General features: G+C 37.1%; 1 protein-coding gene across 9 annotated transcripts in view; it reads left to right on the top strand.

Moving 5' to 3' along the window:
* The window catches only part of SLC10A7 (solute carrier family 10 member 7), a 212,761-nt gene that overhangs the window by 17,356 nt on the left and 182,858 nt on the right, over positions 1-12,547 (top strand). Inside the window, exon 5 of one of the 9 annotated variants that reach the window (XM_023530229.1) lies at positions 5,519-8,645. The exons of the other annotated variants lie outside the window; for them this stretch is intronic. Within the exon in view, the coding sequence (XP_023385997.1) occupies positions 5,519-5,536 (18 nt within the window). The 3' untranslated portion in view covers positions 5,537-8,645. Of the gene's footprint in view, positions 1-5,518; positions 8,646-12,547 lie in introns of those variants that run through there. 9 annotated transcript variants of the gene reach the window in all.

The following is a 12,547-nucleotide window of genomic DNA, read 5'->3' on the forward strand; positions in this document are numbered from 1 at the left end:
CCCCAGTGATGGCACAGACCTTCTTACTGACCCACGTGGGACATGTACCATGAGCAAGAAATAGTCGCTACGTTTAGCCACTGATATTTTGGCATTTTTAGTCATCGGAGCATAGTCCCACCTGCTCAGACTGATAACCTCAAACCTGCTCTCACATAACACTCTTCTCCATAACAGCAACTCTGTCCTTTCGGCTGCTCAGTCAAAAATCTTGAAGTCATTCTTGACCCCTCCCTTTCTCTCACACCCCACATCTAATTCATGTGCCTTCAAAATACATATTCTGCAACCACATTTCACTGCCTCCATCCTGCTCTTCAAAAGACACTGGTAAGAGATTAAAAAAACAAGCCATACACAAGGAGGAAATATTTATAAAGCATATATCCAATGAAAGACTTGTATCTAGAACATATAAAATTCTCAAATCTCATCAACAGGAAAACAAAATATCCAACTTAAAAAAAAGCAAAAGCTTTAATAGACATTTCACCAAAAAAGACATGGACAGCAAATAAGCACATGGAAAGATAATAATGCTCACCATTACTAGTCACTGGGACATGCAAATTAAATTAAAGCCACAACAAAATACCACTACACACATAATAGAATGGGTAAAATTAAAAAGACTGACAATACCAAGCACTGATGAGCTGTGGAACACGGCAACTTTCATATGCTGCTGCTTGAAATGTAAAAACGGTAAAACCACTTTAGAAAATACTTTGGCAACTTCTTAAAAAGTTAAACATATACCTATAGTAAAAAGAAGAGTACTTATGTATTGATAGAGATGGTCCACTTTAGAAGCTATTTAAAGATGATTTATAATTATTTATCAGTGATGCTTCCCTTGGTTGAAAGGCGCTAAAATATACACCTACTAGATGATCCAGCCATTGCACTCCTATGTATTCCCGAGAAAGTGCTGGAGTAATTTATTCGGTCAAGTGGGGTGAATGGTATTGGGTTGTATGAGCTTCAGCAGGAGCCTAGACTGTTTATTTATAATAACAGGAGGGAAGGCAGAGTACGTGGATATAGAACCATGTAGATGGGTAGAGGGGGTGCACTTGAGAGTTCTCTTCTGATGGCTTTTATTTTTTCTCAGCAGCTGACAGTCATGATGGGATGGGTGCTATGAATATTTGAAATGAGAGGAGAAAATGTGCAATTGTCATCTAGATGAGAAGAGTGAACTAACTGGAGGGTATGGCAGCAATGCCAAGCAACACTAAGGACCGGCTGAGATTTAGCCATGCATTTAAGGTGGAGCCAGTCGTCATGGTTTTGTGTTTTGTCTTAGCCACTTTTAGCTTCTTGGTGTAGGAATGGAATTGGCAGTTTGCTGGATTTACCTGGTGTTTCATTATGCCCAGTAATTCCTTCAGTTGACATATAATTAGTGAGACAGGAGTTACGTGAGTCTTGGGCTAGTGCCTGCTATGATTTCCTATTGCCTTGAAAGAATTTGGGGAAGGGCCCCTTTCGGAACACCTGGTACAGGTGCTAGTTGGGTTCTAGGCGTCATTTATCTTTCTAATGTGATTCCCTTGAAAGCTTTAAGACTGAAAAATCTTTCTGTCTGCAAATGACTTTTGGCAGAAGTTCAAAGTTCACTCATTTTTTTTTGACATTAACATATAGCATTAGAAAGTATTTACATGTTTATTCCCCAGTAGATATTTAAATTATTTACATTAATGTTGCCTGTTAATGTTGAATTACAGACATTTCCTTTGTTTTCTAATATATTTGATCTAGTTCTTTAAATGTTTACATTGTGCAGCTTCATGACTATGAAGTATTAGGGAGTAAGATACAATATTTCATAAATATTGAAAATTGAACTTCAGAAATGAAGCTTGTAAAATTCAGTTTGGTCATATCTTCTGTTATGAAATGAATAGACTATTTTATATTTACATGAGATTATGGAAGAAAATCTGCAAGTAAAAAAGTTAGATAATTTTAAGATTAATGCTTTTCTAAAATAACATTATAAACTAACTAAATATAGGCTTTTGTTGAAGTAAATGTAAGGGAAGGTAAATCTTTTGTATAATATGTTGGAAAAAATCTGATCTGCAGATGGAAAGTGAATTGATTGGTGCGTATAAATGAAAAAGTTCAAAAGCTGAGTCCAGTGTCAGGTGCCACTGGGCGAAAGTTTTGATTCTCCTTCTCTGTGATTCTGTTCTGTCTGACACCCAGCGGCTTTGCACTCACGTGGATTTCAGCACATTTCCGCGTCACACTGTCCTTTCAAACTGTGCTCTGCAGTATTTGTAACACGTAAGAAAACTTTTTCCTTCCATATCTTGTTATTAAACTTCTTTACATTTAGCTTATGCTCTTGTATATTTATATATCCATCTTTAATATATACACACACATTTAGTGTATGCTTTCCTGTATTAAAGAACACGTGCTCTTCTGTAGCATGTTTGTGTTTAATGATTTGGGGTCTGAATGCAGATACAATAGTATCATTTAAAATGATTCTCTTTATTTTGCAAAGTTGTTATATAATGTAGGAAGAATTTTTTTTCTGTTACTTACATACCTTTTAATTTACATGATTTTTCTCTAAACTATTGGTTTCAAAAGGTTTTATCATGGACTGAAAGTTATCATATCCCTTAAATTGATAGCTTTTACTTTGACGAGAAATAGCCTTATTACTTTTTGTAAAAAAAAAACCAATTTCTGCTCTTATAATTTAGGTCATTTTTGTAGCAGATGAGCCAACTAGAATTTATAATGATTTTTAACAGCAGAAGGAACTCAATGTATGTGCATAATAATACGTATACACTGGACTGCTGGCATATCCTTTAGGTATTAAAATGAGACTGTGTAGGGTGTAGCTGACTGACAGTCTTATTTTGTGGCTTTTAAATTTTAAACTGCTTTTATTTAAATATTGGAAACATGGTTAGGTTCTTTTTTGTGTGTGTGTGTGATTGTTATTTATTCATTCCAGTATTTTAAATGCAGCTTTTCAAGTGTGTGTTGACAGGGTCTGATTGATGGTGGTGGTGGTGGTGGTGGTGGGGTGTGTGTGTGTGTGTGTGTGTGTGTGCGCGCGTGAATGTAGTTTTAGTTCCTTTTTTAAATAATAGAAAAAGTAATAAAACTTGGTGAACCCTAATTTTATTTCCAAATGTAAGAAAGAAGATAGATCAAAATATTTTCTATTTTATTCTAACATAGGAAATATAGGATAAACACTTACTCTTTGATTAAAACTCTTTGCATTGGTTTGGTTTAAATTTCTCTTGCAAATGTAAAAAATATAATGTTTTCCCAAAAACCTTACAAAGATTTTAAACCTTATGGGACTTGCTAAGGTAATTGCTGTATTTAAATTCAATTAACTTCTTCCTTGTAGTAACTACCACAGGAATTCCTTTTATAAAAGAAGGTTCTTTTTTAAGAAACTGGAAAATTATTTTTCTGAGTTTAGAGAGAAAGTTATGTCGTTTTCATGCTGTTGTTATAGAGACATTTCATATCTCTATCACTTCAGCTGATATTTAACGAAAAAGTAAGAATGTTAGGGTTTGGGAAAAGATGCACTGTCTTATTTAACCTCAGTATTTCTTTTTTTGCAAGCTTACATAGGGAAGGATTCAGCTAAAAGTCATTGCCTAAAAATGTGAAGTTAATATTAATTCTTGAGTAAAGTTAGAAAGCTATATAACTTTGTAAAATTTTGTGAGTCTGGGCATGAAACCAAGTAGGAGAAAAATATAATTAAGGATTTCTTCTGCCTTCAAATATCTGAAAGAAAAAAGAAAAAGAAAATAAAGGCATTAAAAATTGTAACAGATAAAAGTCAGGGCAAGTTTAAAAGTTGTTTTCAGTCAGATCTGAGTAGTATTTTATGCTAAACTATATTATCTATGTTTAAAGCCGAGCCTAGTAATTTGAACCATGAAAATAAGGCACTTTCACCACTAATCACAGTGTATTGATTGCAGGCCTGTTATTACGTTGGTTTGTTTATCTTTTTTCTTTCTCAAAGTGAATTCCATAGATCACCCACGCTAGCATTACTTGGGGTGATTAGGGAAAAAAAAAATCCCTATCTCTACCAACCTGTTGAATTAGAATATGTGATGGATGGGCCTCAGGATTTTCCTTTTTAAAATTAAGAAATATCAGATCTACGAAAGGTAAAACTCACACATATATACACATAGTTTAAAGCATAATAATAAACACCACTGTGCCCACCATCCAGCTTTAAAATTAGAGTGCAATATTCAACTAGTAGTTCAACGTCTACTTTATGTAGACGCTATTTTCTGCTAGCGGGAATAGAAAGGATAACACGATTTGGTGCCTGCCTTCAGGAAGCCCACATTCAGTGTGACATTACACTATCAAAATCTCTATTTCATGTTACAAACCTCACAAAAATAAGCAAAACAGAGTGGAATAGCTTTATATTGACCCATATCATCAAATTATTATTTTCTTTTTTTTGCATGGAAAAAATCAAAATGCACCCCAAGTGAGTGCAGCCCCACCAGCTGTGTGGGACAAGCCAGAACTTCAGTTTAAGGATCTGCGCTGTGTTCACTTCTTGTAGGCATAAGGCTGTGCTCTCTTCTAGTCTGGGGATAAGACAATGTGCTTCTTTTAATGTGAACATATTTAGCTGGCATTTTGATTATATTTTAGTTAGCAGGTTGAAGGATTTTAGAACCCTTTGATAGTAGTGTAGAATTCCAACTACATTTTAAAGAAAAACTTTTGATTTCAGATATGGTAGAAAAGTAACAAATTAAAAGTGTGTGTGTGTGTGTGTGTTTAATTTCATCAATGGGGTTAGTGTCCAAATTTCTTCAAAGACAATTTAAGAATGTCTCCTGTGCAAAGAAAATTATTACATGTGGTGAACTCTGTAAGTCATAGACGAAGGTCATGGCTCTCTGAGTGTATTTAAAAGAGGGTTCCTGTCTGCTTGGAAAGCAAATGAAGCACTCATTACTAACTTTAAAGATATTGCTATGAGGATTTTTGCTACAGGTGAAAGATCAAGACCATCACAGTCCAAACGGAGACCAAAGTTCAATTTCTGGCTTATGGGGAGGGCGAGGGCGGGGGCCTGAAACATTTCAGGGTTATTTTGCATTATCAGTGGGGAGTTGATCTTGCTAATCCAATGCATGAAGACAAAAGTCATTGAAACATTTATAAAGGCATTTAGAGTAGATCTGATGAGCAGAGAGAGAACTGGAAGTGAGATGGAAATCCCATCTGTCAGTCACTTGTCTCAGCCTCAGGAATCACTTAGCCTTTCTGTGCCTTACCTTTCTCTTCTGCTAAATGGGGTGGGTTACTGCTTTTGCTTGCAGTGGAAGTTTAGTGGCATCTTGGAGGAATCGTCTGTGTGAAAAAGGCTGGCAGCATTGAGCCCTCTGGCAAGCTGGCAGAGGTACACTTTTTACCATCCAGCCTCCAGTGCTGTCTGGGAAATGACAAGTTTCTTTTTCATTGACAGATGAAAGAGCGAAAGTAAGAGCAGCAGCAGCAGCGGCAAGACAGTCCATGTCCCTACTCTTCCATACCTACCTTTTAACTTCAGTATCATCTTTTGGATTGGATTAGCATTCTTAGGATAACTAGAAAGAGTTGACTGTGTTTGTTTTAAACTGCTATAAAACTTGCATGAAACATACTTAGATTTCCCAAGACTTTTGTATATTATTTCGAATTCTCTCATTTAGCCTCTTAATGCCTCTCAGATTGTCTTTCATTTCTATCTCTTTAACCAAAAGAGTCTTCTTAGTGGTTGGCAGGGATTTCTGTTCAGCTAATCCAGTGGCTGATTCTCAGTTCTCATCCTCCGTGACCTAATTGCAGCCTTTGACACTGTGGTTACCCGCCTCCAAAGTCCTGTTGCTTCCCTGACCCTTTCCTCTCCTAGTTTTCTTCCTCCATCTCTCATCACTCCTTTTCTTCCTGTCTAATTCCTCTCCCATCCCAATGCGAGTGTCTTCTAAGGTCTTGATCTTCAAACACCTGGTTTAGCATTGCTGAATTCCTGTTTCTGAGTCCTTTTCCTCTCTATAGTTGAAGTCATTTGACCCCTACCTTTGGATCCAGCTCTGCCTCAGACATAAGGACCAGTCCTGATTTTGGGCGAGAAGTGTTTAAACAACACCCACTTAACATGCTGTGGCACGAGATCACCCCTCTTACTGCCAGGCCAGCTGACCCTTAGCAAGGATACACCTGCCAAGGAGTCAGAGCAGGTGCTCCATGTCTGCTTTGACCAGTACTCACCTGGTGGTCTGAGTGGTCACCAGGTTGGTCCTGGACCACTGAGCCTTGGTTTTGTCATCCTCAGGACAATGGTATTTGCGTCCTTATTTCACAAGATTGCTCACAGGGATCTCATGCAATCTCATGCAGAAGTCCCTGTAAATTGTGCGAGAACATATCAAGCAAGCATCAGCATCCTCATCATTGCCGAGGTTTGCCACTGATGGAATCACCTGGTTTTCTGAGTCATCATCACTGCTTTCTCAAGAATTTGATCTTCTGAGTTCACTCACTCACTCTCTTTATTCGTTTACCTGGAAATATATGTTGAGCACTTGCTATAGCTTGCTATGGATAGTTCCTTCATAGAATTTTCAGTTTAGTAAAAATATAAAACATAAACAGTAAATTATATAAGGTAGTTGGTGTCTAAATTTACAAGATGGTGGCTTTTTAAATAAATATAATAAATTGGCGAATCTCAGTTTATTGGTTTGTGTTAGAGGTCCTCAATATCTTTGTACAGAAATTTCAGATAACCAAGATTACTCCTTCTGGAAGCTAAAGGGCAAATTAGTAATGGAAAGATTGCTTTGGGGATTTCGAACCAGATAAAGGATTTTCAGGATGTTTCCTCTAAACTGTGAAGACTGGGAAACCACTCCAGTTCTATCCCACAAAAAATTAAATGAAAACAAACCACAAAAGCAGGTACCATTGAACAGTTCTCCATAGATATTGAAATTTTGTTATTGTCTAATTCCCTTTTAATATCAGATGTCTGCATATATTATGACTCATCTAAAACAGATTTCGATAATTCGATTTAGTTCGATTAGTTACATTTTAAATATTAGACTTTTTTTTTAGAGAGGCACTCTGGGTCTTTTAATGATTTTGAAGAAACATGAGTCTAAATAACACACATAACTTTTCTCTTAATCTTATGTAACTGATGTTCATACTTGTATCTTATTATAGAGAATTTGATTATTTTTATGTTTATTTCCAAATTCTGGGCATGTACTTATTTTAGGTCTGGTGGCTTATCTGTGTATTGACTACAGGCCGGTTACACATGTATTTATTTGTATTTACAAAATTGTTACTATTGAAAACAGAAGACTTATTCACAGTAATTTACTATACCATGGAGTTATAGAAATATCAGTAAGTTAAATCTGAGAATACTTGGCTTTTAAAACTTTACTTGCTTTATGAAGACATCAGGCTGTGTCTTCGAAGTATCCAATGAGAACACCTGCTTGGTGCAATAAGATTTTTCAAGCAGATTATTCATGCCCAAGGATACTTGGATCTAAAATAACGGTCTGAATATATGGAGTGGGACTGAGCTGCATTCTAATCAAGTGCCAAGATATTGGACTTGAAGGGCCTTCTAAATGAGTGCTTTGCATTTTTTTTAAAACACAACCCACAGATAGAAACTGAAAAGTTTCCAAAGTACAGTTACTCTTTGCGTAATTCACTCTCTCCTCTCCTGTCTTCTCTTCTCCCCTTCTCACTCCACCTTGCCCTCCTTTCTCCTTTTCTTCCCTTCCTTTTTCTTCTCTCTCTTTCATTTTGGAACAACAACAACACAAATGCCAATCAGCATTCCCTAAATTGATTTTGTGAACTATAGGTTGAAAAACACTACCCTACCCTGTAGTGGAAATCACCATCCATAGTCCCTCTTGAGTCAGCTCCTCTGATCTTCTGGACAAACTCTTGGTCTCTGGTCTGTTCTCAGGGGGATTCCTGGCCTCCTGTTACTTGGAGACGATTCCTTTGGTCTTGGCTCTCAGAGCACTTTGAGAACTTTGTGTTCCTGATAACTTCTTTTGTTGCTTGTGGTCAGCTCACTTGGCCAGTCTGCTCCTATAATGGCGACCCCCTCATCCCTCAGTATCGACTGGTTGAAGTCCTGCCCCTTAGTCAAGGCCCAGCTCAAACATCATTTTCCTCTCGAGAAGCCTTTGCAGATGCCTGGTCAGAATCAACCTTTTCTTCCTTCCACAATAGAATACTTTTTTGGTACCTCTGTTGTGACACTCACCCTTAACCAGGTATTTTTGTACGTATTTGGCCCTCCAGTCAATTTTTGAATTTTCTTTGCAGGAACTGCTTTTCTTTGTATCTCTTTAATGCAATGCAAGAGTATCCGTAATAAAAATGGCAGAGAATTTGGGAAACTAGAGGATGACTCCAGTTTTTTCAATTGTATAATGATCCCAACAGAGTTAAGAACAGTGATTAAGTCACTTACATTGCAGTAATTTCCATAACTGTACGTCCTCAATCTCTCTTTCAAAGATCTTTTCATAATTTACTGTGCCAGAATAAAGTGGGATAGAATTGAACAATGTTCTGTCTGAATTAGACATATTTTCTCATTGATGCAAGTACATCGTAGATCCTGTTAAGAGAGATTATTGTGGGAAGTATATGGAGTTTATGCTCCATAGTGTTTCTCATTTAATGATCCTTCAGATATGCACTCAGAGACAGTGTTATTACAAAGCTTCCATCTAATTACGATTACATTGAGTTTACACCGGTTTGAAAATGGTATACTTTCCCAAACAGGCATACCATGACAGTTTAATTCTGGAAAATAGTCTGAGAAGTTACCTATGTGACATAAAGCATATTTATATATTTATACATATGTCGACGTAAGAAACATCCAAACCTGTAGAGAATTTTATGAGTTTATTTGAGCCAAACTGACAATTGCCAGGAAACAAAGTCTCAACAAATTGAGAAAAACGCTCCAGAGAATGGCAATTATGCAGCTTATTTTATACTTTAGAATAAAAGGAGGAGACAAGGAGGGATACATAAAATCCATTGGTGGTAGATTAAGGGGGAGGGAAAAAGCAAAGCAGAGAAATCTTTGAGATTAGATAAAAAGACAAAATAGAGAAACACACACTTCTTTTCCATTGTTGGGCACAGGAGCGTTAATAACACTTAAAGCACACAGATATGGTACCTGGGGAGCCAGATAAATGAGAGGTTGTTGGCCTTGTGCTCTGGTGCCTGTGGTTGTGCAGTGATGGGCTGGGCAAGATTACGCTGACATTTCAAAGGTATGTTATCTTAGATGTAAAAGGACAATAGCCTCGCATATGGTGAAGGTGGACATTTGTCAAGGAAGCTACAGCCCTAAGACGTGACTACCCTCCGTGACTCACTTTTAGTTAGGAATTTCTATGTTCAGACCATTGTATGTGGTTACCTTCGGCCTCTGCATTTGTAAGGCCCACCATGCAGGCCTCCCCTGAATTTGTCAGGTTTAATATGTGGCCCTTTTTCATCCACATATACTAATCTTTTTTAAAGTGCATAGCGAGTTAGCTCATGAAAAATGCTCTCGACTTTTGTGGCCTTCCCTTCTCAGGGACAGTGGGGACCGATATGCCTTAACTCTCACTTGCATTTACATTAAATCCTTGTAGGCCATCATAAATACTCTTTGCATTTGTGCATGGAGTCGTTAGCATGCATTTATTCTTTTTCCTTCTCCAAAGTTTGATATTTCTAGTTTCTCGACAGTTTTAGTTTCCAACTGTTCTGCTGTTTAAGTTTGCAAACTTGCTCTTAAAGGTGGCTTACATAGTCACATTTTCATATGAAAAATGAAAGTTGGCATTAAAATTAAAACAGGATGTTCCATGCTCAAGTAGTCTATAAAGAGAGACGTAAATTCTGTTGGTTTGATATTATCTTTTTGTAGATAGCCAAAAATAAAATTTTTGTTGGAGGAATTATGTGGCTCTTTAAAGTTTTGTAAATTTTCCAATTGCATTTGAAATACTTCTGAGGTTAAAAAAAAAAAGAGCTTATTTAAGAAACAGTTTGCCTGTGGTTGATGAAGTTTTACAACCTTAGGCCCAATTCATTATAGATTGATTATCGATAGAGAAAGAGGAAAGAAGTTAATTGAGTCAGAAGCTTGTTTGCTAAATAAAAGAGCCTTTTACCTGTTGGGAGAAGCCAAACCTCAGGTTTTACAAAGCTTCTTAGAAATGTGAAGAAATGCTAGCATTTTTCTGTACTTTCCTAGTTTCTGACCTAGAAGGGAAAAAAGGGCACAGCAGGACGATGGAATGACTCAGAACTGCAATAATTCACAATTCTGGGAAGCACTCTTCACTTCGTGGACAATTCCTCTCCCCTAAGTGGATTTAGCTAACTGCTAACCCACACAGTACGAGATGACTGTGATCACACAGTATGTGCTTGCCATCAAAATAATAAGAATAGCAAGTGCTTTTATAGAGCATGATCTGTGTCAGTCTTTATCCTCAGTGCCTTACGTATATTAATTCCTTTAATCTTTATAACAGCATTTTGAGATAGGTATAATTATTATCCTCATTTTATAGATGAGAAAACTGACACAAATAGAGATTAGAAAACTAGTTCAGGGTTATATAGCAAAGAAGAGGAAGGACTGGCATGTAACACCAGGCACTCTGCTGTCAACGCCTGTGCTCCCAGCCTGCCCTCACTTAGGACAGGTGATGCTAAAACTCTCCACCTACACGTGGCTTAGTGCCCAAACTACCTAGGTGAGAAAAATGAAGGTTGACCTAGGAACAGATCAAAAAGGCAGTAGTTAGGTTAAAATGGTCCCTAAGAAGTTGTGCAGGTACTGATTGTTCTGTTTGACTGCAGGCCTCACTTCGGAGGCTTCGCCGTCTTGCACCAGGGCCCTGTGGTATTCACTCCGTCAAGGCACCCGTCACGCACAGCATTGTAAATGCCCACGTGTCTCAGGCTTTCGTTAGCGGCAGGGAGTATCTCTCTTATTCACAGTTGTATCCTCCGTGTCTAGTGAGTATTCGGCATCTATTGGGACACAGTAAATATATTTGAATACATTAATATTTTTGAAGGAATTTATTTAAATCTGGCCCTATCAGTGTCTCGATTTAAATATGTTCATTAAGGCAGTAAGTAATTCGTATCCAGTTTTACTTTTCCCATGTTAAATAAACTTTTATAGAAAAATTGTAAAATTTTATAGAAAAATTAAGATACATACTTTGCTGTCTCTAGTAATATTTTTACTTCTCTCAATTATTCACACCTCTTCTGCTTTGTCTAAGCATCAGCAGCCACAGCCATTTACATGGTGGCAACCTACAAAATGGCTGACATAATGCCTGGAAGGAAATAAAAGACTTTTATATGGTTGATTTGGCCTGGAAGGAAACAAAGGACTTCTATAAATTTGATCTTACATTTTCAAACCTAATAAGTGATGAAAAACATACACAGACATTTTAGTAGCTAAATGGGACCTTTAGTCTGTTTTCTTTTTACTTTAATTATGGATGATCTTAAACTCTCTAACCAAGTAAATATCTCATGTAGGAAAAATTATTTTGACATTAGAAGACATTAGTAGATACTTGATTCTTTTGAATGAATAATGAGGTAAACTTTCTTTTCCTTATTTAAAATAAATAATGATTTCTCTTTGGAAGTTTCAGTATATATAGAATTAAAATGTATATGAAACTACTTCTTTAGGTCATCTATTGTGATAAATACATCTTAAATTAATTTACGTAGCTCATGAAACGCTTTTACCTGTATTTTCTCTTTTTAACGTCCCAACGATGATGTGAAGTAGATAGGACTGGTATTTTATATTCCTGATTTTTGTAGTTGTTGGTTCTTGGAAGTGATAGGCTTTCAGGTTCTTTCCCAGTGGTTAGGGCATTTTTTTGAGAGGCCTCCCCAGTGGGGTTAAGATAACAAACTGGTTGGAATATCCAAGAGAATGGGTCTGATGGAAGGGGTGCTGCTCTCAAACCCTGTCCCAGTGGCCTGGTCAATGCAACATACTTACCTGCATGTGGGAGCAAGGAGTGCAGGCTGGTCGAGGAAGCCATACATTGTGGCTGACAATTTGGCTGTAAATGTTGCTTCCTTACATTGAGTTGGTGACAGAATTATAACTTTGCTGTGCCCCATAGATGTAAAATATGAATGGAATGACCAAACGCTTAGGTTGTGTGGGCGGGTCAAGGGCTCAGGTATGCCAAGCCTGTGCGTCATATATCACGGCAGTTGTAGCATTAAAAGAAAAGATCAACATTGCCCTAGCCACTGGACATTCTCCATATCCATCTGAGCAACTTTCATTCCCTTCAGGATGAGAAAGTGAAAGCAAAGTTGAGGTTTCCTACTACACCTCAAAAATGAGGGACCTTTTGTCTTGAATTTGTTTTGGTACCATAGATCC

Source organism: Pteropus vampyrus, unplaced genomic scaffold, assembly GCF_000151845.1.
Source record: "Pteropus vampyrus isolate Shadow unplaced genomic scaffold, Pvam_2.0 Scaffold47, whole genome shotgun sequence".
Lineage (NCBI taxonomy): Eukaryota > Metazoa > Chordata > Mammalia > Chiroptera > Pteropodidae > Pteropus > Pteropus vampyrus.